The sequence below is a fragment of the Sminthopsis crassicaudata genome, chromosome 2 (genome assembly GCF_048593235.1).
Source record: "Sminthopsis crassicaudata isolate SCR6 chromosome 2, ASM4859323v1, whole genome shotgun sequence".
Classification (NCBI taxonomy): Eukaryota; Metazoa; Chordata; class Mammalia; order Dasyuromorphia; family Dasyuridae; genus Sminthopsis; species Sminthopsis crassicaudata.
Window position 1 is genome coordinate 636,148,994 of NC_133618.1, and position 26,620 is coordinate 636,175,613.

At 35.4% G+C, this 26,620-nt stretch overlaps 1 protein-coding gene across 2 annotated transcripts in view; it reads left to right on the forward strand.

The window, feature by feature from the left end:
- CTNNA3 (catenin alpha 3) overlaps positions 1–26,620 on the forward strand; it is a 2,038,107-nt gene that overhangs the window by 35,543 nt on the left and 1,975,944 nt on the right. For both annotated transcript variants that reach the window (XM_074296610.1, XM_074296611.1), the window contains exon 2: positions 7,989–8,092. In XM_074296610.1, coding sequence (XP_074152711.1) covers positions 7,994–8,092 — 99 coding nt within the window. In that variant the 5' untranslated portion in view covers positions 7,989–7,993. The remainder of the gene's footprint in view (positions 1–7,988; positions 8,093–26,620) is intronic.

A 26,620-nucleotide genomic window follows, 5' to 3' on the forward strand; every position in this document is an offset into this window, starting at 1 on the left:
GCTCCTAGAAACAATCCTGTGAAGTAGGGATCGTTATCATAATCATTTTAGGGTTGAGGAAGCTGAGACTCAAAGCATAAGTTTTTTTGTTTGTTTGTTTGTTTTGTTTTGTTTTGTTTTTTTTGTCTGAGATTATATATCCAACTGTCAAGTTTCTATAGGTTGAGGGGCAAGGAGCATTCTGTTCCCTCTTTCCCTGTCTCTAGTCCAACTTTCTCTGTTCACTAGGCCATGCTGACCCTCCATGGGAAGGTGAACTTGATATAAGATTTAAATGTAATTGTGGCTCCCATATTTTAGCTATATGGGCTTAAGCTGAATCCATGGAGCTTTATTACTTCTACAATTTTTGTTTAGATGATGGGAAAAGTTTAATATTGCATAACATGGTTAGAATCATCAGCAGGTGCAGGGGCATGGGCCCTTTGTGTTTTATAATTGATAGCCAAAGCACTTTTATAGAACATATTTCTTCTTAATTAAATTTGGTTTTGGCCTTGTTTCAAGACCCATAGAGTTCATCAGATATGTGTGCATATAAACAAGCTTATATATTCTGGAAGATCTAATTTAGTCTCTTTAAATTAAATAATACCTATTTATGATTCTTTTGTGTGATTATAATTTAAGAGTGTGTGTGTGTGTGTGTGTGTGTGTGTGTGTGTGTGTGTGTGTGTGTGTAGTTCTAGGAAGCTTTTGTGTTTAAATTCTAACATATTTAAATTTTTCCATTTTCATTCTGATATAAAGATTCTAAAATCTAACGCAATATTCTTCATTTGGAGTTCTATGAGGGGCAAACAAATTAGTTTTTGAAGATCCAGAAACACAGTAAATTGATTCAGGATACTTCTACCAGCTGTGCACCCCTGGTGTTTGTTCTTTATTTAGAATTCTGCGGTTGTTCTGAAAGAATTCAGGATCTTTCATAAGATTTCTAAGGATTAGGAGGGTGGCTATTATTATTTTCTAGCATGATCTGTAAAGAAAGAGTTCATCAATGGGAATGTGTATGTTGAGGAAGAATAACTGAGGTTTTGATGACAATGTATTGGTGAATTGCTGAAAAAAAAGAGTGCTGAATTTAGTCAGATAAACTTGGACTGAATCCCAACTCTCCTTGTGTAGCTGTGGTCTAGTCACTTAACATCTATGAATCTCAATTTTTTCATCTGCAAAATGAACATGACAATAGTACCTAACTTATGGGGTTGTTTTTAGGTTGTATACCCAAAATATGTAGACTGAAAAATGAAACATCAGACTAGAAAACTTCAAAACTAGATCTAAGTAGGATCTTATGTTTTGAAATCTAATTTTCAGGTCCTAAGCTATAGAAGTAAAACTGTACTGAGAGATGAAAGCATGGGTAGATTGATGATTCAGAGAAAAGTTATTTTCCTTTGGTTGATTTATTCATTTATCCAATAAGCATTTTTATTAAGAATGTACTATGACTCAGGAATTGTGTTATATGCTAGAGATACAAGAAAGACAAAGGTACTATGACTGGAAATGCAAAAATATACCATACACTCATTATGTAGGCTTTGCTCTTATGAGGAAATAAGATTTCTTTGAACTGAGATTTGGTGTGACAAGGCTCAAAATTAAAATATAGTCATAGAATGGCTTTTCTTCTTCATAAGAAATGAGAGTATTACAGCACTGAATGTTAAGAAAATATAAATCTGTACCTAGATCCTTCATATTGAGTATGAAAACTTATATAGAATACTTGGGAATTGAAAAAAAAGAGAAGAAGAAATGGCATTCTTTGAGGAGCATACTATAGACTATCTAGCTGAAAGGAGAATATAGATAATACTTTCCTAATACTGATTACAAAAGTAATACAGAGACATGGCGTAAATAATGGTGGAAAACTTCTGTGCACATCATGGTAGCCTTCCATGAATAGCACAGATTATTATACTGGTTAGGTAAGAAGGTCCTCAATGAAGTCAGATATAACAGATCATAGGTAAAAGTTTAGTTGTATGACTAGAAAAAATGGATGGTTATTAGGTGAAGTATATGGAAGCTAAGAAAATGGTCAGACAAATCCACAGACCAAATGAGGCAATAAAGAATCAGTAGGGTCAAAAGACAGGAAAATCTGAGAGGCCCAAATGGATGTCAGCAAAATATATACATGGGAAAGATCAGAGGAATACTTTGAAGTTGAACAAAGAATTTACAGTTTGGAACCTTGTTAAGCTGAATGCTCCATAGATTTTGAAAACAGGAAGTTTGGGCTAGCCCCATTCTGGATTTTTTCTTTCAAATGAACCACTACTAAGGACAGCTCCTGCACACTGACACCAATTTTTTTGATGGGGCAACAACCATGTCAAAGTGGCAAAAGATACCACTAGTTGCTTAATTATTTGATACAAATCTTATTATGTTTAAACTCTCATGTTGGATAATCTATTGATTTCCACAGGCAACAATTTTATATTTTACAAGATGTAATGGAGGTGAAAAGGAGAACTTCCATTCTGGATTTGATTTTGAAAAATAAGAGTCAATGTGTGGTATTGAAATTATGAACCCTAAGACAATTGAAATTGCCATGAAATTGGGATTCTGGGCATAATTCTATCACAGTCATATTTCATCTTGTATCTCTTTGTAGCCCTTTTAAACTGAAAGGGACTTGAGATGTTATCTGGAATAACCCCCTCATTTTATGTTAAAGAAACTGGTGAATGACTTACTGAAGAACACAAACCATATGGGATCTCAATCCAGGTCCTCACATTTCCAACCTCATACTTTCCCCTCCATGTTACCTTAGAATATCATAGACCAGAAGAAAGGATATTTTTAAAAGATGGAGCATTGCTAACTATGAGGATATGACCCAATGACCAGGTGGAAAAAGGGCTTGATGGATATCTCTTAAAAATAGAATTCTTACATCCTGTGGTCAATAATTTCAGTGAGAAATCATTCTGGGAGCATCTAATGAAAACAACAAAGCCATACAGGGAGGTCTTTGGTTGATTGTGAGTTTAAAAATATACATAGAGGGGCAGTTAGATGGCCCAGTGAATAGATTACCAAACTTGAAGTCAGGAGGACCTGAGTTTAAATTTGGCCTCAGACACTTAACACTTCCTAGCTGTGTGACCCTGGGCAGTCACTTAACCCCAATTGCCTCAGGAAAAAAAAAAATATATATATATATATATACAAAAAAAAGATGAAAGGGAAAAAAGTTGAGGACAAATGAAAATATAATTTCTCTACTATATTCCAGTTATTTATTTAAAATATCGATCTAAAACTGGAGGAATTCTTGAAATCATCTACCCAATCTTTCCCAGTTTTTTTTAAATGTAGAAAGTGAGTTTTAAAGAGATTAAATGATAAGTACAGGGTGATATGAGTAATAAGTAACAGATCCTGGATTTGAATACAGGTCCTTTAATTTCAGTGTTCTTTCCAAGTATGGTTTCCTTTCTCATTACATCATGTATATGTGTTTGCCAGATGTTGAACTTTATATGTTTTAGCTTATAATGTTCTTCCATTTGCAGTCCATTGCCACCTGGATCTCATTTTATTTGCAACCAGTGTTGATGAACAAAACAAACAAAATCAACTCACAAGTGATTTTAGGCCTTAAACTGCTTCTAAATGGTCTTTCTGTTTCTGATAGTTGTGGTTTTTCAAAATTGGTTTAGACTAGGTCCCACCAGTATAAACTAGTTATGACCAGTTCCAGTTAAGGCAATATAGTTGTGACCAGTTCAGATTAGTTCTAATTAGTTTGAACCAGTTTCACAAGTGGTTCTAACTGATTTCAACTAGATTTGAGAGAGAAAAACATAGTTTATTCAAAGTCTAATTATCTTGTGGAACATAGGTCCTTCAAGGTCATCTCTGCTTTCTGCTTTGTGGGTATTTGCTATGGGACATTTCACTTCCAAACAGTTCCTTTCATTGGATGTGAATTAATGGACCAGGAAAAGCCATGGTGACTTTAGTCACCCTCTGATTCTTGACAGGAAAGCCTTCATTTCCAGAGGCAAAGTCTCTGTAAAAATGCTGAGTGATTTTCTTTCCTTTTAATTGTCCATTCTTCTTAGTTCCACATTCCTGGAGATCAATGGGCTCTTGCAGACCTATTTTAATTTTTTTTTATTGAAAATCTATTTTCCTCTAAGATATAAGCATCTACATGGATCAACTGGGAGTACAGAGTGTCACCCTACTTCCTTTATAGGCTTCTTTATTATAGAACTTTAAAATGTCTTTCACTTACTGGCCTTGTGATCACAGGACAAGTAAGCCTTGGCTCAGTTTAATTGTCAAAATCTACTATTAGGAAGGTTGATGGTAAATATCTATCTATCTATCTATCTATCTATCTATCTATCTATCTATCATCTCTCTCTCTCTTTCTCTCCATTTGATGTGTGATATGGATGTGTGTATGTATTCTGAGGTTACAATTTCAGAGATTATTTTATTATATAGGTTATTGTTTCTTGGCCAGTCCAAAAAAGAAAGGTTGCTATGGGGGTTCCAGGTATTTTTAGAATTTAATTATGTCATTTGATGCTTCAGTATGATGTAGAAGTTACCCTTGAAGACAGTCTTAGGGAAGAACAAGTATAAGTGGTATTACTAAACTAGAAGGGCTTTGAATATGGATGAGTGTTGGATTTCTGCTACCCAGAAACTAGTTTAAGTCTCAAAAAAGCTGGCCAGGGGCCAATGAACTTGCCTGTGATAGCCATTCTTCAAATGATACAAAGGGGTGTGACTTTTGTTGTTGGAGGGTGTATGTACACTGTTAAAATCCTAGATTCTTGGAGGATGGGAACACAACTGAGAATTAGTTAAAAAGAGTGGAGATGAATACTAGAATCATTAGGATTTTGTTAATACAAGAAATATTTCTGGGAGCTATCTTAATTCTATAAACAAAAGATGGTAGTTTAGTCATAATAGTTTGGACTTAAATTTTTATTGATAACTTTCAAAAATGTATTTTATCTTCTTCCCCAATTACATGTTTATCAATACTTTAAAAATACCAGTCATCTATTGCTATATGGCCAGTCCCAATCCCAAAAGAATCTCATGTGAGGCAGCAGACTGATTAGATAGAATATTGGAGTGACAGGAAGAGGGAAGTTCAAATCCCACCTCTGACACTTACTGGCTATGTGATTATGGGCATGGCAACCAGCACTTATTAAGCACCTACTTTATGCTAGCTACTATAAAGAAAGGCAAAACCAGTCCCTGTTCTGTTCTTAGGAAGTTCATAGACTAATGGGGAGACAACATGAAAAAACACCTTTGAGAAACAAGTTATGAATATGTTTGTATGTACACATATGTGTATATATAAATAAATAAATAAATAAATATATATATATATATATATATATATATATATACATTTATGTAAATATATATTATTTGGAGATAATCTCAGAAGGAAGGAAGACATAAGGGGGATTGGGAAGATTTTTGTAGAAGGTGGGAATTTAGTTGAGATTCAAAGGAAGTAAGGGAAGGCAGAGGCAGAGATGAGGAGGGAGAGAATTCCCAGTCTTTTGACAGTCAGTGAAAACTCATGGAATGAGGAGATAGCCGCACAAAGGAGCTAGTGTCCTTGGATCATAGTGTGTGGAGGACAGTAAGGTTGAAAAGGTAGATGGGGGCCAAGTGATGGAGGACTTTCAAAGAGTTTTATATCAAATACTGGAGGTGAAGGTGATAGGGATCTCTTGGTTTTTTTTTTTTTGTGTGTGTGTGTGTTTTTGGATTTTTTTTTTTTTTGGTAGAGGGGATCAGAGCTTAAGTAAATTAATTTGTTAGCAGAGTGAGCATGGGTTGGAAGGGGAGAGATATAAAGCAGGAAGCCAACCAGAAGACCAACACTAAGCTAGAATGAGTTTGTGAGGGCCTGCACCAGGGTAGTGACGGGGTGAGAGGAGAAAAGAAGGCATAGAATGTTATGAATTGACAGCACTTGGCAACAGATTGGATATGAGGCTATGAGAGTGAGGAGTTAAGGATGACACTATTAGGAGGATGGTATACCTTCAACAGTAACAGGGAAGTTAGCAAGATTGGGGTTTTGGGGGAAACCAACATGAATTTACTTTTGAGATATCTATGACATATCCAACTAGTCATTAGGAATGTGAAGCTGGAGGTAAAGAGAGGTTAGGGCTGGATAAATAGATTAGAGGAGCTCAACATAGAGATAATTTAATCCATGGGAACTGGTGAGAGTCCCCAAGTTAGGTAGTATAAAGGAAGAAGAAAAGGCCCAGGAAAGTAGGAGTACACGCATGGTGAGTGGGGATGATGTAGTTGAAGATCCAGCTAAGGAGACTGAGAAGTGATTAGAGAGATGAAGCAGGAGAGAGCAATATCACTTAATCTGGCTGAACCTTAATGTTCTTATCTCTAAAATGAAGGGGGTATTCTCAATGGCCTATAAGGTGCTTCCTAGATCAAATCTATGAGCCGTCAATTGCCCTGCCAAGTCTTCTCTTCTCCAAGAGAAACACCCCCAATTCTTTCAACAGATTTTCATGAAACACGAACCTGAACCTCTTTACTTCCTTGGTTGTTTTCCTTTGAACATTTTCTGGCTCATTAACATCCTTTAAAAAATGTAGTACCTGAAACTGACTGTCTCTTCCAGATTTCCTCTGACCATGGGAGAGCATTTGGGAATTCAGGGAAATCACAGATATGTGTATTTCAAATACACACACATTTGTACATTATCAAGGATCAGTTATGAAGTTTGACTAGATCTATTTTTTGATACCATTTAGAAAATGAATACCATACATGATAACTTCTTAATTAGAATCTAGTTAGTTCTCTACCATAATCTCTGAGTTCACTCTAAGGTTTCAGGAGAGATATTTTCTTTAAGATGCCTTTCCTGGCCTTCCCACCAAACCTTTTTGTCCCCACTCCTGCCAGTGAGCTTCTTATGGGATTAGTTTCCTTTTATACCATAGATCTCATAATACAGTTCTTTAATATTCTGTCTTTCTTGTTAACATGAGTGTCTTGATTTCCTTTTGACTTTCTTTGTATCTTCAGGGCCTAGCATAATGCCTAGCACATAGTAAGCGCTCAATAAATGCTTATAGACTGATTGACTGCTTAAAGAGTCTACAGTGTAAGGGTCTGCTCAAAGAAATGATATGAAAGTTGCCAAAAAGAGGGTCCACCATATTGTAGCCATGGAGAGGTCCCATGTTTTGGTAGTACTTTTCCACTGTGAAGAGCTCTAGAAGAAGGTTCTCAACATAGAAAGAAGACTTTTTGCGGTGAATTTCCAGGAAGACTTAGACAAGAGGCATGGAGACTCTGTGATCTGTACCTTTGGAAGAAGTGCCCACATGGATGATTCATGAACTTAATGGAGCTGAAGGTGCAAAAGTTTATACGTTAGAGAAAATGAATGTTTCTCCTTGTCCAGGGCTATGGTGGAGCCAGTCCTGAGTGACACTGAGATTTGATTGTTAAATTTTCAGTGTGAACATTTATATTTTTGAAATAGACAAGTGTCACAAATAAGGGGTTGATTTATTGTTTTATTGATTGTCTAGACTTTGAAAAGCAATATAGAAAATGTTAATGTAGATTAAATTTAGGTATATGTCACACATATATTTCCCTTCCCAGACAACTGGGTGTATTTTTTTTTTTTTTTTTTTACCATTCACAGCATACCCCTCTTGTTCCTAAAATAATTTAGGGTGCGGCTAAAATCATGGAATGCTCTGCCTCATCTTTCTATTAGCAGGTACATAATATACATTTGCTGAGTTGAGTTGAATTGAATTGAAAGGGTGGGGCTAATGGGAAAGGAGTACCACTGAGAAACTTGATCACCTCCATGACTCTGCCTAAGCTTGGCTCTGTCCTGCAGAAATTATTTTGACTCACTTATAATTGTGTGTGTCTATTTTTGTCTTTATACACAGGCAGCATGTCAGCTGAGAAGCCGATCCAACTGAAAATGAATCCCCAGGATCTCCAGATCCAGACACATACAGTGGAGAAGCTGTTAGAACCTCTCATAATCCAGGTAGGAAAAGCATAAAAATCATAGGGCGTGCTCACACCTAGGGAATGGAAAGAGAAGTGAACAAAGAAGGGCAAAAACATGACAAAATAAATCCACTCATTTATGTATATGAATATAACATCTGAAATTGTCCTTTATCTTTAATGCTATATTCTAAGGAATAAAATTTTATTTTAAAATATTTACTTTAATGGGTCTGTGATCTCATCATGCGGGTACTTCTTGCTAAAGTACAGAAAAGTGATACAAATTTGCCTTGTTTTCCTATACAACTCTTGGGCATCAATATTCTGCAGAGGTTCCCCACAGGTTCATTCTACTTTTGGACAGTTCTAATGTTAGGAAGACTTAAGAAGATTCAGTTTGGCTCTTTGCAGCTCCCCTTCTCCATCTCCCACACTCTCCCCTCTGTCATTGCTTCTGGTTCTGTCCTCTGCAGTCAAATGGTGCAAGTAAGAATAAAGTCTAGTCCACATGACTGCCCTTTATAAGTAGCATTCCCCCTCCCCAGTCTTCTCCAGGCTAAATATCCCCAGTTGTTTTTAATAGATCATCATAAGATATGGACTTGAGACCCTTTATCATTCCACTCAAGATATTCCCCGCCTTCCCACTAGAGTTGATAGGACTATAAACTCAATACTAGTTCTCTCTCCAACACTTGTTCTCTTCAACTCTCATTTCCATTTGACCTCCAACAGCTCTTCTGTTGTAGGACTCAAAAAAGATGGCTGGATTTAGATAAGACAACCTGAGTTTCAATCATGGAGCAACTCCTTTCAAGTCATTTCCAGTCTCTGAATCTTAGTTTCTGAACATGTGAGATGAAAAGGCTGAGCCAGATGCCCCCAAATTGACGGTGCTAGATCCTTTCTATTCACACTTCTTGCTTTGCCTGATGATTTCTGAATCCTAGCTCTCTATCAAAGACACCATACCTCTTGTCATTACCTTCAAGGCTGACCTTTCTTTCACACCTCAGGGCATGAGTCCAGAATGAGAAATGATTATACTCTTTGCTCCATAGTGCCACTCTCAGTCAGACTCATCTGTCCCACTGCTCAGTAACTTCTTTTACAGTGAGTGCCATCTCATCCAGATCTTTTTTGCTGTCATCGCTAGGCCTTTAAATGACTCCCTGTCCTCTTGAATAAGTTTGATATCTGAATTAGACTCATCTACTCCAACTCCCTTTGAACATTTTGGTTTCCAAATTCTTTGATCTCCTGAATACCCACAACCTCTCTGTTCAGTATATCTCAGCCTATACATGAATAATCTTGCCTTCTACCCTTATTCTTTCCTGTTTGATCCTCTACCCTCATATTAACTTTCCCCAGTTTCTGAAATTTCTACTTATGACTTATTCTTGCTATATTACTATCCTACTTCCTTTGCAGATCATATATTTAAGCAAAATTCCTAAAAATGAATCATAATACTGGAACATTAAGTTTTCCTCTCTTCTTTCAATGAGTTCACTCAAAGGGGATAATTACATCATAAATTTAGATCTGGAAGTGACCTTAATGGCCAACACCCTTATTACAGGTAAGGAAATCAAGGTTCAGAAATAGCTTATCATTACACAGTTAATAAGAGGGGGGGATTGAATTCAAATTCAGAATTTATGATGTCAAATCTATTTTTTCTCACTCTAGCATGCTAATGGTGTATAACACATCATTATTCTATCCATAAGGAACTCTTTTGTTTCAAAGCACCTTGTGGTAAGCTCCTTTGTAAAAGTGAGAATTCTTAGCTAATATAAAACTTTAAATTGCCTATACTATATGTCAAAATTTTGTATAATGGGAAGTCAATAACTGCATTTTCATTTTTCACAGATGTGGATATGTTATACTTGTGAAACACAACTTTTGTGTTATTAGACATGGAGTATTATGCTTTCCATTGAAAACTGGTAATGTCCTTGTGACAACTTTCAAAATGGCAGCCCCTTTAAATTAGATGGGGAATATGTTAATAACCTCTGACATTTCTATAGACTTTTAAAGTTTGTGAAGAACTTTGTAGGTATGATCTTTCTTGAGCCTCACAACAAAATGTGTGGACTCAGTTTTTATCATCAGAAGGAGTAAATCAATTGAATTTGTTGAGTGTTGACCAGCGGTATTATTACCCGGTAGAAATCTATTCACTTAAATAAAAAACACCACTCAAGCTCAAAAGTATGTGATCTGCTCATGATGGGTTATTTTGTACATCTTTGTACAGAAAGGCTGTAATCATATATAAATCTATGTAATGCAATTTTGTCTCATGCCTGTGGTGATTTTTAAGCCCTGTGGGCCCTTGTACTACATAGAGTCTCTGGGGGAGAAACGACTTCTGTTTGAAAATGCTGAGCCTCAGGTCCTATATCTGGTTCATAAACTGGGAGGGAACTTTTGGCCTTATAGAGATGAGACAGAGAGACAGAGGTAAAGAGAAAGGAAGAGATGGAGAGAGAGAAAGGAGGGAGAAAGAGAGAAAACAGAGAGAAAGGAAGAAGGAGAGAAAAAGGAGAGAGGAACAGAGACACACACAAAGAGAGACAGAGATAGAGACAGAGACAGAGACAAAGGGAGAGAGAGAGTGTGAAAAAGTTTAGGAGAGATGAGATGCAAGCAAGAAATTGTTGCTCTAAGCAGCTTCTTCAATCATATATCTAGTCAGCAAAATGGATAAAACTCGGTAGCTAATATCAGGAAGGCCTGAATCCAAATACTATCTGTGTGATCTCAGACAGATCGCTTAAAACAATGATAGTAAATTAGCTTACCTTTCAGGGCTGTTGTGATGATCAAATAAGATGGTATTAAAAAAAAAAAACAATTTAGAAAACCTTAAAGCACTATATAAAAGTTCTTGCTGTTGCTACCACTGTCACCACCACTACTACTACAACTACTTCTACTCTTACTGCTATCACCATCACCACTACTACTACTACAACTATTTCTATTCCTACTGCTATCACTACTACTACTACTACTACTGGTAGTGCTGCAGCTGCTGCTTCTATCATTACAAATTACTTACTACTACTACTATTACTACTACTACAGCTGTTGCAGTTATTACTACTACAAGTAATTTTGTTTCATTAAATGCTATGGTAACTTAGGTACAATAAACTTACTTTGCAACATATTTAAGAGAAAAGTCCTTTTTGTAACACTGATATTTATATAGCACTTTGAAGTTAACAAAGTATCTCTTCCACTTCCTCTCATTTAATCCATGTGGCTGCTCTGTGAAGTAGGTACTACGTGTATTATTATCCTCATTTTATAAAGTAGCAACCTCCATCAGGTTGTAACTTTCCCAGTGCTATAAAGCTAATAAGTATCAGGAGCAAGATTTAAACCCACATATTTGACGCCCACTTCAGCTCCTATTCCCCTATACTGCATCGAATCTAACTGGAATCAAACTGATAATTTTTAATGTCAGCCCCCTATCAGGTAGGTGACATAGTGGATGGAGTCTCAAAGATCTGAGCTCAAATCTTAGATATTTGCTGTGTGGATCCCAGCAAATCATTTAAGCTCAGTTGCCTCACCAATAAAATGGGGATAACAATTCCCCCAACCTCATGGAGTTGTTGTTAGGATCAAACAAGATAACACACATAAAGTACTTTGCAAACATTAAAGTACTATGTAGATTTCAGTTATTACTATTGTTATAATATACCAGTCTGAAGAATTCTGAGCCAGTTCCTGTTAAGAGTCATCTTTTCATAAATATTTGCTTCCCTAACCTCTAGCTAACACATTTTTAAAAAGACTTTCTAAATAAGTAGAAAGTTGGCCTCTGGATGAGAGGAACAGTAGGCTGACTCTCTGGGAGTAGTTAAGCTAGATTTTTTTTATGTGTGTGTGTGTGTGTGTGTGTGTGTGTGTGTGGCATTGGGCATCAGACTAGGAAGGGAGAATTTTGGGTGACTCTAGGCAAGTTATAACCTTTCCACCATGCCAGTCTATGCCATATCATCCCATCCTGTGATCCAGCATGGCATCTGGTAATGTCCTCTGTTCTCTCCCTTGACTCCAGGATAGCATGGGCACTTCAATGATAAGATATACTCCAGCTGCTACTAGGCTTAAGGAAGACAGAAGGTTATTGACTGCTGTTCATTTTCATAGGTTGCCAAATTTTAGAATTAGAAGATACTTTACTTTAAGGTCATCTTCTTTGCTATTATATAGAGATAATTGTGTCTTTGATAGAGTTAGTAGTAGTTTTTCCTACTTGTACAAAATAATGGGATAAATAATGGGCTAATAATGGGATAAATGTCTACATACAACATTTATCTCTGACATGTCACCTGGATTTTGCTGATTCCTAAATGCTCTCCTTTCTGGAGCAACTTTAAAATTAAAGACAAATCATACATATTTATTGAACCCCATTGTGTACAACAATATCCATTAAATAAAAAAAATTTTAGTTATACAAACAAATTTGGACATCTCTTCTTGATCACAGTTTTATGAAGTCTTCCCTTGTATAAATGAACAAGTTTTGAAATCCAGAGTTGATTATTTTATTATCATCTGATTCATGAGTGTAGTGCTGGAATTTTTTTTCACAATTATCCTTTAGATCACATATGACTATCAGCACAATGCTGCCCTTAGTCACATTGAAAACACAAGATTGGCAATGCCGGGGAATTATTGGGCAATGCCAGAGCCTGTATTGAATAGGTTCCCTTATTACTGCCCTCTCAAGTGATCCATAAGCCATTTTCCAGGAACCTTCTCATGCCAAATGTATTCAGATATTAATTTTTTCCCTAAATGTATTAGAATGGGAATGAGTTGGAGGGATCAATTGTTATATATGCTATTTTCATAGAATGTAACTTCTGAGACAGAGACTACTATGTAGTTGTTCCTGTACAGTGTATGGTAGATAGTAAGTGTTTAATAAATATTTATTGATTGAAATCCTACTTCATAGGATCAGTCAATAAGCATCTATTAAGTACTTATTTGCCAAACACTGTGGATGCAATTTATAGAAAGAATGAAATAGTCAAGGAGTCTACATTCTAATGGGGGAAGAAAAGTGCATATATCAGGAGAAAGAGACTAGATTCAGAACTGGAAAGGATCTTAGAAGGCAAGGAGTCTAATGCCCTCATTTTTTAGATGTGGGAATGGAAGCACAGAGAGACTTGCCCAGGATCATACAGCTAATAAATCTCTGAGGAAAGATTTGAACCCAGGTTGTACTGATTCTATTATATCATATCAACTCTTCACTTACATGTATACATGTTGTCTTCCCTGATAAGCTCCTTGAAGACAGGGATTGTTTCATTTTTGTCCTTATATGTGGTACCTGACAAATCATCTGGCACATGATAATTATATAATGAATTCTTGTTGTTGAATTGAATAATAGTCACCATTTTTTATTACTGCTGAGATTAAGAAGTACAACAACTTAAAATTAATATTGCCTTCAGATAAAGTTATTATCAAATACACATTTCTATTTCTTTGAAAATTCACAGTTTAATCTTCCATATTACTCTTTGTGGGGGTTACCAAGGTCTTCCATTACATTGATCCTTTAGATTTTCTCTGGAGAGGTTACTTATCACCTCAATGTTTGACTCAAAGTGAAAATTACATTTTAATCTTTAGAGTAATTGGTAATATGTCTGATTATGTCACTCTCTGACTCCTAAATTGATTTGTTAATAAATCTTCTTTTCCATTCATCACAGGCCTTGATTTATCTTTAATCTACTTCCCTCCCAGTACATAGGTAAATCATTAGGTCATTTGCATGGGCGCCCAACCTCTGATATATTTCAATCATCCACTTCCATTTTCCCTATGTGATAACTTACACCATTGCATCCATCGGCAATAAATTCCTCCAATGGAGCGGACACATTTTTCCCCCAGCAATTACATTTTTATTATTGTAACTATATGCATCTGTACTTTATCATTTTTAAGATCCGAGTTTGGCAAGGTAGAGCAAAAGTGGGTATATTTCTACAGACTTACACTTAGAAAATACATCTCTACATCTTAGTTTCTCTGAATAACTAAAGCCATTACATATTGGAATTCCTCTCTATGGGTAATGGTAAGCTTAACATACAAAAGCTCTGTGAAGTAAGATCTAGACTGAAAGAGACATTAGTGTGCTAATCTTATCCAACACTTTTCATTTTAAAAATAAGGAAACTGAAGTATAAGATATTAGGTGATTTGCCTTAGGATCATGTTGCTTCTGAATGTCAAGGCTGTTTTATGCAATTTCTGGTCTGCATTGGTGGAGAATATTTCCTCTTTAAGAGTTCTCTGTTAACAATGAAATCATAGGTTTCTATGCTTACTGCCTTGCTTTGGTTGGTGATGATGTTTTTAATCTTTGTCTTCTATTGATACTGATTTCTGCTTTCCCTAGAAGTAGAGAGGTGGGCTTTTCCAAGCTGATTTCTTCCTTGTTGTTCTCCCTCTCTCTCCTCCTCCATTTCTCATATTCTACATTAATTAGTATTTTTATTATCACATCTTTTCCTCTCCAAATTGCTTCCAGTTTATCCTCTTATGTACTATCTTTGGCTTCCTCCACTCACCCTTTGTTCATAACTGTTTTTGCTTTCCTATATTTTCTTTAGATTGGTCTTTATTCCCTCTTATTCAGTCCCCTCAAATTACTTGTAAGATTCTTGATAGTTTTCATTACCTTTGCCTTTGTCCCCTTTTCCAGAGAATGATATATTTTCTTCCTTTTCTTTTAAGTCCTTCAGATAGAGATTGTTGTTAAGAGCCCTGACTGAAAAGTTGTTTTGATGGAGTAGGACAGGATTTACTTAGGCTTATTTAGTTTTGTTCCCTGGCTTCCATTTTCCCCTGCCTCCTTCTTGGAATTATTCTCTGTTGAGTCTTTTTATCAGGGAATATTTAGAAGTTCAGGGTCATATGTGAAGTGGAAACTTCAAAAGCAAAAGGAAACATGAATAACATTCATTTGGACAGCTGTGTGGTAAAATTTCTTTTATTTGGATATGTCACAGAATCACAGGTCTAGAGCAAGAAGAGATCTCAGAGGCTATCTGCTCCAATTCTCTCATTTTTCAGAAGGAGAAACTGAGGTTTGAGGAGGTTTAGAAACTTGTTCAAAGTGGCACAGGGAGTGAGTGTTAGAAGCAGAATTTGGACCCAGGGCTTCTGATCTTACAGTTGGTGCTCATCTGATCATATAACTAATGCTGTTAAGAAGTGGCCTTAGAAATTAATGGGAAAAAATTGGAATGCTGGCTTCCTTCTCCTTGAAGTCATCAAGGAGAGGTTGGATGACTATTTGTGAAGTATGTTATATAGTAAGGTTCCTTTTAATTATTAATTGGATTAAATGGCTGCTGAGATCCCTTTTAATTTTCAAATTCTATGATTCCATGAAAGGTCAAAGAGTACTATGCTTAGGTAGTTATGTATAATTTTTCACTTTCTTTTAAAAAGTTTTGTTTTCAATCAGATACAAGACAATGTTTAAAATATTTATTGTTTAATATTTTGGGTTCTAAAATTTTCTCTTTCCCTCCCTTCTCCCTCATTAAGAAGGCAATTTGATATAAGTTATAAATGTCTAGTCATACAAAACATATTTTTATATTAGTCATGTTGTAAAAGAAACTACAGATTTTTTTAAAAGGCCCTAAGAAAAACAAAAGTAAAAAAAAAACATGTTTTTATCTACATTCAGACTTGATCATCTCTTTCTTTGAGGGTAGATAGCATTTTTCATCGTATGTACATTGGAATTATCTTAAATAGTTATATTGCTGAGAATAGCTAAGTCCCTCACAGTGATCATTATGCAATATTGTCCCAGTGGCAATAGTCTCCTGGTTCTGCTCACTTCACTTTGCATCAGTTCATGTAAATCTTTCCAGGTTTTTCTGAAAGCATCCTGCTCATCATTTCTTATAGAACAATGGTAAGCCATCACATCCATCCACACAACTTGTTCAGCCATTCCAATTGATGGGAATCCTCTCAAATTCTAGTTTTTTGCTATCATCCTGACAAAAAACTCCCACTTGCTTGAAATATTTTTGTATATTTTGGGCCTTTTCTTTTAAAAAAAAGTCTTTTTTTGGGGGGGGATACAGATCTAGTAGTGGTATTGCTGGATCAAAGAATATGCATAGTTTTATATCTCTTTGGGCACAGTTCCAAATTGATCCCCACAATGATTAGATCTATCTGTTCCCAACTTCAATAATAGGGTTTTAGTGTCCAAATTTCTTCTCATCTCTCCATTTGCCATTTTTTCTGTCATATTAGCCAATATTATAGCTTTGAGGTAGTATCTCAGTTGTTTTAATTTATATTTCTCTAATCATTGCAGATTTAGAGCATTTTTTCATAAGACTATAGATAGCTTTGATTTCTTTATATATTTCTTGACCTGGGAGCGCTGTAATGTGGCTATTATATTCCTGAGAGTATCCATTTTGGAATCTCTTTCAGGAGGTGATTTTTGAATTCTTTCAATTTCTTTTTTACCCCCTGATTCTAGACTATCAAGGCAAAAGTTTTTCTTTTATGAAAGATGATGTCTAGACTTTTTTAAAAATATGGCTTTCAGATAATTTAAAATTATTAAGTTATATCTCCTGGATGTATTTTCCAAGTCAGCTGGTTCTGGGGTCTGTAAGTTTTCAATTCTTTCAAGTTGGTATGTTCTGAGAAAAGGTGTTGTCATTGCTCTCCAAGCCTGTGCTTTAGCCTGTGAGTTACCACAAAGGCTCTTTCCCAAATTGGGATTATGTCTAGGTCTTTGTTTCTCTTCAGTTGTTAGTGCTCCGCTTCAACTGGAACTGCAACCCAAACTACACATGGGTAATTCAACAGAGTGACAGGAAACCTCCTTTTTCCCAGTGGTCTGACCCATTTTACTATCTGTGGGCTGAGAGCTCTAGAAGCCTTTGCTACTGATTCATTCATCTCCAAGACTTGCTATTGGCTTGTCAGGGCTTGGCTTGTGTGTTAGATTGTGCTGTTACACTCACCCCAGTGAGACAGGAAAGATCCTATCTAAATTGTCTTAGGTTAGAAAATTGTTTCACTTAATCCTTTTGTGGAATTCTGCTTCTCCAAGAGTCATTTTGAGGTATTATTTTAAATTTGTTTGGAGGAAAATTTGGGAGAGCTCTAGAGAACCTTTGCCTTTATTATGCTATCTTGGCTCTACCATCCTCAATTAGTAGTTATTTTAAGGGGCAAAGAACAAATATTATTTTCCTGCTCAGAGCCTTAGGATTTTCAAGATCCTTACTAACTGTTCCAAAAAAAACTATTATGAGACTTATTAATCTGGACCTGTAACAAGTATAATTCTCCTTTAAAGAATAAAAATCCCCCCCCCCCTCTCAAGGAATCAGGACAGGACCACTGAAAAAATACATGTGGTGAGTGCTGTGGAAATGTTAATCTCATCTAATAGTATTTATAATCAGATTTTGTATTTTGAGTACTAGACCAAAAGCTATATAAACTAAGTTTGGTAGAATTCGTGGAATTCAGTTTTCTTTTTTAATTTAATTTTTTAATTATAATTTTTTTGACAGCATATATGCATTTTTCATAACATTATCCCTTGCACTCACTTCTGTTCTGAATTTTCCCCTCCTTCCTTCCACCCCTTCTCCTAAATGGCAGGCAGTCTCATACATGTTAAATATGTTATAGTATATACTAGATACAATATATGTGTGCAGAACTGAATTTCTTGTTGCACAGGAAGAATTGGATTCAGAAGGTAAAGTTAACCTGGGACAAAAAACAAAAATGCAAACAGTTTACACTCATTTCCCAGTGTTCCTTCTTTGGGTGTAGCTGATTCTGTCCATCATTGATCAATTGGAACTGGATTAGATCTTTTCTATGTTGAAGATATCCACTTCCATCAGAACACATCCTTATATAGTATTGTTGTTGAAGTGTATAATGTTCTCATAGTTCTGCTCATTTCACTCAACATCAGTTCATGTAAGTCTCTCCAAGCCTCCCTGTGGAATTCAGTTTTCTAGGGAAATCATTTGGATTCCCAGTTGTAGTTTACAAAAGAATACCTTGGTGGTCTCAATAAGGCAGTGGTCCTTAAACTTTTTAAATAGGGGGCCAGTTCACTGTCCTTCAGACTGTTGGAGGACCGGACTATAGTAAAAACAAAAATTATGAACCTCAGCCCAGTGCCGCAAGTGTACATTGCCAACGCAGGTTTAGGTCAAACATCACTTCCAGTCTGATTTTGCCATAACCCAGCAGGCTGCATAAACATCCTTAGTGGGCTGCATCGGCCTGCAGGCCATAGTTTGAGGACCCCTGCAATAAGGGATGCTGGGGCATCAATTAATCAATCAATAATTATTAAGTATCTACTGTCTTCTAGATACTGTTCTACATGCATATTATAAATACGATAGGGATTGGATCTATAGTTTCCTTGATATAGGGAACACCTAGGTGAGGAAACTTTATTGGTAATTTGTGGGTGAGTTCATCTCATGAATGGTCAGCATCATCATTTTTTTTACACTATTAATTTGATATTTAATTTCCCCCAGTTACATGTAAAAGTTTTTTTAAATATTTGTTTTTAGAATGTTAAGCTTCAGATTTTCTATCTTCCTCCCTCCCTCTACCCATTGAGAAGGCACATGTGAACTTATACAATACATTTCCAAGAAAGATCTTTCCTTCCCCCAAAAAACTTTCATGAAAAAATAAAGTAAGAAAAAGTATGCTTCAATATACGTTTGGACATGGTTTTTTTCTGGTTATTTAGAGCATTTTTCATTATTAGTCCTTAAGAATAGTTGTAGATCACTATATTGCTGCAGCTAGTGAAGTGATTCACAGGTGATCATCCCACAATATTGCTATTACTTTGTACACAATGCACTTCACTTTGCAGACTCATGGAGGGTTTTCCAGGTTTTTCTGATGGCATCCTGCTCATCATATAATTGATAGTCTTAATTAAAACAGAAATTTGCTTAAAAGATTTCATTTGATTCCCCAAAATTCCTTCTTTTACCCTCTCCCTTCTTCCCTTTTTACCTCTTCACTTTACTAGAAAATAAAAAAAATGCTTAAAATTGATACTCTTAACTTAAAGAGTTTTCCCAAAACTAAAAAGGTAGGTGATTTCCCCAAAGTCATACATTCAATATGTGCCAGACTTGTGTCTTGAACCCAGACCTTCCTGGCTTCAAGTTCTCTCTCTAACATATCACACTCTGGATACAATTCACAAATGAAATTGTTCCCTAGCTTCTTCCTTTAAAGAGCTTCTGTTTTATTGGGGTAACAATAATTACACAGTGAAAAAACAGAAAATGTATTCAAGATAAAAGAAAAATAATTTTTGGGGGCACTAATCCTACTTGTGGGGGATTAGAAAGAACCTTGTGTGGATATAGCACTTCAAATATGTTTTGAAGAGAGCTGGTGATATTAAGACAAAGAGACTGGAAGGAGTGTACAACAGACAGAGATATATTCTAAACAAATTTACGGAGATGTGATATGGAATATTGTATTCTCCTAAAAGATCCAGTTTAAACTAAAGTGTCTCAGGACTCAGATTTTTGGATCCACTTTTAAGATTAGTTTATTTGCTGTACCAAATCAATTTCATTTTTATAGTTGGCAAATAATAGACACTGTGGGATGTTGTTTACTAATTATTTTATTATTGTGGTAACCATTATGACTAATTAATTATTATTTAAGCTTGTTAGCTATATTAATGTCTCCGTACAAGTAAGACAGAAATTACATTTTAAAAGATATTGAAGTGATTATGCAAATGGAATAAATACAATTTGGTTTGGACTTAAACATCCGCAGTGAAATCAATGAGACAAAAATTAACTTAAGTGAAACTCTATTTGTACTATCTTGTAATTCCATGCTTCCCAATCTCCCAATCTTATTTACTTTGGGATCTTGTCAGTTCATTCTTGGCTAATGTTTTTGGTGGTCCCTTTTATTAATTCAACTCAATAAGCATTTAAGTCTCTATTATCTTATTAATACTGATTTAATTTATATTCTAGTATGGGAAGAAGCAATATATATGAAGGTAAGTGGGCAAGATTCCAAATAAAGTAAATTTTTTGGAGGAGGAATAAAGTACACTAAAACTTGGGGAATCAGAAAAGTTCATCTGGAGGGAGTAGCAGTTGAAATAAGCCTTGGAGGGTGGTCTAAGAGAAGGAGGTCATGCGAGGCTATGCAAAACCAGATATGGGCCAAGGAATTTTCATGGACTGGGATCATTAGTTAGAATAGGTTGGCTGACTGAAGGATACAGTACATAAAGAAGAATCAAGTACAGTTAGCCAGAAAGGCCAAACCAGATTGTAAAGGGCCTAAAATGCCAAACAAAAGCACTTATATTTTATTCCATAGGCAATAAGCAATCACTGGAACTTCATTAGCAAAGGACTGACATGATCCAACCAATTAGTTCAATGAAATCCAAGTTATGTTTTTCTGGTAAAATCTCCAATCTGCTTTGATCATTAGAAAAAATGTCTGAGCACTTTTTGGTAGTTAGGACCTGGGTTAGAGGAGAGAAGGTTTAATTGTTGAGGTACTAGGGCAGATGGGAAAAACCATCTGATGTTTGGTGAAAGCTCATCCTTTTAAGTATCAGTTTGAGAAGGCATAATTTTAACCAGATTAATAAAGGGAAAGTGCCATAAGTAGCTACCAGGAGAAGCTGGGATATACTTCTATATTATGACTGATATGAGATAAGATAAATACCTTCTCTTATGACCCATCCATTAGGGTTGGGAGAGTGACCACAGGCCTTAAAAAGAAAGGCTATTCCCATGAGCCTACAAATGAGGCAGTTTGGCTTTTTTCCTTTCCTTTTTTCATTTTGTGAGGATGATAATTTTTTTTTTATTGATCTCTTTACTCTTCGTTGAGTTGTGTTCATAGATTGAACAGGGGTGGATTCATTTTTTTCTCATTTCTTCTCACTCAGCGCTTCCTTGAATTAGTGTCCCAATAATACCTCCCTCTTGGCATTTGACAAGCTCTACCATCAACTAGAATAATCGGTGCTTGCTATGGTGTGGGCAGGTGATTGAAAACCAACACTTTCGAGTCTTGCTGGTTCAGTACTCAGAAGAGCTTTCCCCCCTCCCATTTGTTTGTCCAGGCCAAATTTTGAAGGGATTATTGATCTCATTTAGGAACCTCTGCAGTGTTCCAGGGCTTTATGCCATTAGAACTGTGCCATCTGTAAACAGAAGCATCTGGAGGATTTCACTATCTATGGGTTTGGGGAAGCTTCCCTCTTCTACCTGGACACTACTAAATCTCTTTCATGTGAAGGACAAACACCAGTAGGGAGTACACATTTCCATGTTTTATGGGTATTAAGGTTGATAATGTCATAGAACAAAGTTATTTTCGGTTGTTACATCATCCAAGGAACCTTGCATTATTTTAATGTGTACGTGGGAAACATCTCTAGCTTAGTTTAGTTAAAAAAAAAACACTTTAAGTTAGTATTTTGCCATATCAATTAATTTTATTTTTGTAGTTGACAAACAACAGACATCACGAGATCTTGTATTGTTTAAACCTTTTAGTCAATTGTGTGACCATAAAGATGTGGCTTATTGTCAAGTAACATTTGAAAAAGAATACTTGTTCCTTTTTCATGTGACTATTAAGGGTGCCCTTAAAATGTGTGAAACCTTTCATGAAGATTCTGTAGAGATGGAAAAGTGGGCTTCTTGGTCAATTGTTTATTTCTATCTTTTGTTGGCTTTTTTTTGGGGGGGAGGGATAAGGTTTTCCATTTTTCCCAAACATTTGCTGTTACCTTTGCTTAAAAGAGGATCAATCTCTCAGGGCTCTCAAATTTATATTGCTCTTACTATGAACCTTTTCTGTTCACATTTGGTAAAATGAAGCTATTTCTCTCATTTTTATTATATCTACTTCATCATCTAGCATAATAGAAATGGCGATTTTAGGATTCAAATGGGGCAACTCTATTGTCCCCAAGGAAAGAAATGTTATTGAAATATTTATAGATCTTTCCCATTTTTCATCTATTGATTGGACTTTTAGTCTTATCCTTAAATGCTTTTGGGATGATTTGGCTTCTCAAATGATTTGGGTTCGCAAACTTTCTGTGGATTCATTTTCCTTCTATTTCTTCTCAAAAGAGTTTGGCTTCATTATCCCAAGGATTTGTGTGTGTGTGTGTGTGTGTGTGTGTGTATTTGGGATAGAAACTGTAGATGGATAATGAAGTAGATCCACAAATGAATGCAAGACCTTGGAGAAGTGTAGAGCTGCAGTGAGTCACTTTGCAGCATCTTGGACAGTTATGTGGGAAAAGAAGCACAAAGGATCGTTAGGAAAACAGATGACCGGAAAAGGACTTGGGTATAGCAAGAGCAAAGGGTAACCACTGGAGAGCTAGCTTGTGTGTACCATTGCTAGCCAGGACATGTCAGATATAGAAGAAAGCTGTCAATGTTGGAGGAATGGCCTGCAGGTGATTCATGGGAAGATACAGAGAAGAAACCTCCAGAATGAGAGGTCAGGGATATATTTCAATTTTTATCATTGAAATAAATGTCTATGTAAACAAAACCAATCCATCAAAGTATGAACAGACCTGGGCACTGTAGAGAATTATTGTTTATCTAAGAAGTGTTCATAAGAGTGATTTTATATTTTCTGGAGAACCAAAAATGAAAAAAAGTTCATTTCTTAGCAGTTGCTTTGAATATGGTCAAGGTATTATGAATGTTTGTATTCTTTCTGTACAAATGTCAGATTGTTTGAAAACCATGGTCACTAATTATATGCATTACAAGGGTCATCTTGGAACCATTGTAAACCACTACAATCTCTGATACAAATCTTTTTTTTTTTTTCTTCTGGGAAAAATTTATTTATTTATTTATTTTAATTTATATTTTTTTCCACAGTATATATGCATGAGTAATTTTTAAAATAATATTATCCCTTGTATTCATTTTCCCCTCCCTCCCTCTACTCCCTCCCCTAGATGACAGGCAATCCCATACATTTTACATGTGTTACAATATAATCCAGATACAATATATGTGTGTAAATACCATTTTCTTGTTGCACATTAAGTATTAGATTCCGAAGGTATAAGTAACCTGGGTAGATAGACAGCAGTGCTAACAATTTACATTCACTTCCCAGTGTTCCTTCTCTGGGTGTAGTTATTTCTGTCCATCATTGATCTGATACAAATCTTACTGAAGTACTTAAGCTATTTTCTAATTTAAACTTTGTTATTGTCCAGTCATTTCAGTTATGTTCAACTCTTTATAACCCTATTAAGAGTTTTCTTGGCAAAGATACTGGAGAAGTTTATCATTTCCTTTTCCAGCTGATTTTATAGGTGAGGAAACTGAGGCAAGTGGGGTTAAGTGAATTGATCAGGGTCACACAAAGGGTGTCTGAGGCTAGATTTGAATTCAGGTTTTCCTGATTCTGATCTAGTACTCTATCCATCATACCGCCTAGCTGCCCAATTTAACCTTATTCTCTGTTTAGGTTATCGACCTCACTTGTAGATTTTTAAATGAATTGATTGGCAATACCTGTCAGTCACAGAGTTAAGTTTTTGTGAGAGTTTAGAAAATTACAAAATCTAGTGGTAGAAGAAAAGTATATTTGAAGAGAGTCTTTCCTAATAGACAGTAATTTATATATTAACATTGTTAAAAAAACAAGGTAAAAAATGTTTGTGGCAGCTCTTTTTGTAGTGGCCAGAAACTGGAAAATGAATGGATGTCCATCAATTGGAGAATGGTTGGGTAAATTATGGTATATGAAGGTTATGGAATATTATTGCTCTATAAGAAATGACCAGCAGGATGGATTCAGAAAGGTTTGGAGAGGCTTACATGAACTGATGCTGAGTGAAATGAACAGAACCAGGAGATCACTATACACTTCAACAACAATACTGTATGAAGATGTATTCTGATGGAAGTGGATATCTTCAACATAAAGAAGATCTAACTCACTTCCAACTGATCAATGATGGACAGAAACAACTACACCCAGAGAGGGAACACTGGGAAGCGAATGTAAAATATTGGCACTACTGTCTACCCAGGTTACTTATACCTTCAGAATCCAATTCTTACCATACCACAAGAAAATTGGATTTACACACATATATTGTATCTAGGTTATACTGTAACACATTTAATATGTATGGGATTGCCTGTCATCTAGGGGAGGGAGTAGAGGGAGGGAGGGGAAAATGAATACAAGGGATAATGTTGTAAAAAAAATTACTCATGCATATGTACTGTCAAAAAATTCTAATTATAAAATTAATAAAAAAGAGAATAAAAAAACACAAGGTAATATATGCAATTAAAATTTAAGGAACTTATTATTTAATAAGTGATATCTTTTGCCATTTCTCAGTAGAAAAATGCATGTTTTATGTCATAAATTGTTGCTATTGTACATTCTTTTCAGTCTTTACATCTTTGTGACCCCGTTATTTTTTGGCAAAGGTACTGGAGAGTTTTACAAATTCCATTTCCAGTTCATTTTATAGACAAGTAAATGGATATAAACAAGGTTAAGTATCTTGCCTAGGTCACACAGTTGTTAAGTCCCTTCAGTCAGATTTGAACTCGTTTTCCTGGTTCCAGGTCTAGCACTCTATCCACTGTTAATTGGTTAGATGGATAAAAAAAGAAAAAAAAATTAGAAAAGAATTCAATAAGAAAGCTTGTAAAATTATCTTATTTCCTATCATGTATTTATAGGAGAGAACATTTTCTATTTATTCTTGTTTCAAATAAAAATACATCAATCAATAATATAGAACCTGATTTAAGATGTTTGCTGAGCCAATATTGCAAACTTTTGTTCAAATATGGTATGTTTGCATATGGGTATATTCTGATATTAAACATTTTCCAAATTGTAACTCATTTCAATAAAAATGTTGCTTATAGTCAACAAAATTTGTAAAATAAAGATATTAATTATAGTTTTGTAGATAATAACAAGCATATGAAGTCTTGCTGGATTATTTTCATTCTTACAGAAGACCCCACGTAAAACATCCATAATTCTTTTCTAATTGGAATAGTAAAATTGTATACTCAGAATTTTATTAATTATATGTAGCATAACGATTATATTTTATAATTATAAGCATTTAATATAAATCTTAATTTGGAACTTTTTGAGTCAGAAGTAATCATTGTAACCATTGTAAGAATTTAATGAATAATTCTAAAAGAATATTATGAATTGTGTCAAATTACCCTGGGGGTTACAACACATTTTGGGTTTTTTTTGGGGGAAATGGATTTGTTTGAGAAACACTATCCTGCAGCATATAGAAGTTGTGACTTGCTGAGATCCCCAGCCTCTGTGTATCAGGGGTATAGCTCTCTCTGATTTCAAGCCCAGATCTTTATTCATTGAATAAACTGCCTCAATAACATAGTAAAGATTGGAGAAAATTATGGGGACCTTTAATTAAGAAAAAATGTGTTTTTAAACATCTTTGCTTCTCTGATCGGAAAGGCAAAGTCATGAGCTCCTCCATTTAAGGAAGGGGTTCAGGACAAACTTTCAGTTTCTCATCTGGTTATACTACTTTGACTTCTCTACATATGGCCTGGGACACAGTAAGTACTTAATACATGTTTAATGACTAAGACTGTGGCATCTACTATGTGCATGGTACTTAATTGATTTTGGCCCTATTTAAAAAAGGGAAATTTCCTAACTATGAGGAGCTTATATTTACCAAATTAATTACTGATGTTGAAAGTTTACAAAATTCTTGATAAATTTTCAGCGTTTTGAACTCAACAATCACTCTATGTGTTTGTAAGTCAAGTAGCTGTTTTTAGGTAGGGAGTTAGAGAGCTAAAGCATTTATTTAGTACTTGCTATATGCTCAATACTGTAATAAGCACTTGGTAAAATAAGACCATATCATAGGAGGCTTTCTACTCTCAATGTGCTTATATTCTAAGAGGGGATGACAAAGAATAGAAGGGAGGTGGGATGGAGAGAAAGGAGTGCCGGACCTGGAGTTAAGAAAATTAATCTTCCTCAGTTTCAAGTCTGGCCTCAGATACTAGCTGTATGATCCTGGGCAAGTCATTTAACCCTGTTTACCTCAGTTTCCTCTTCTGTAAAATAAGCTGGAGAAAGAAATGACAAATCACTCAAGTATCTTTGCCAAGGAAACCCTAAATGGGATCATTAAGAGTTGGACCCAACTGAAATGTCTGCACAGCAACAAAAGATAGAAGAAATGTATGAACCAGTAAAACTAGCTTTCTTGCTGTTCCTCCAACTAAAAACACTACATCTCTTAACTGGATTTCATTGGCTTTGTCCCAACACATGGAATAATCATCTTGAGATGCACAAAGCTAATAATGGGGATGTGGAACATTTC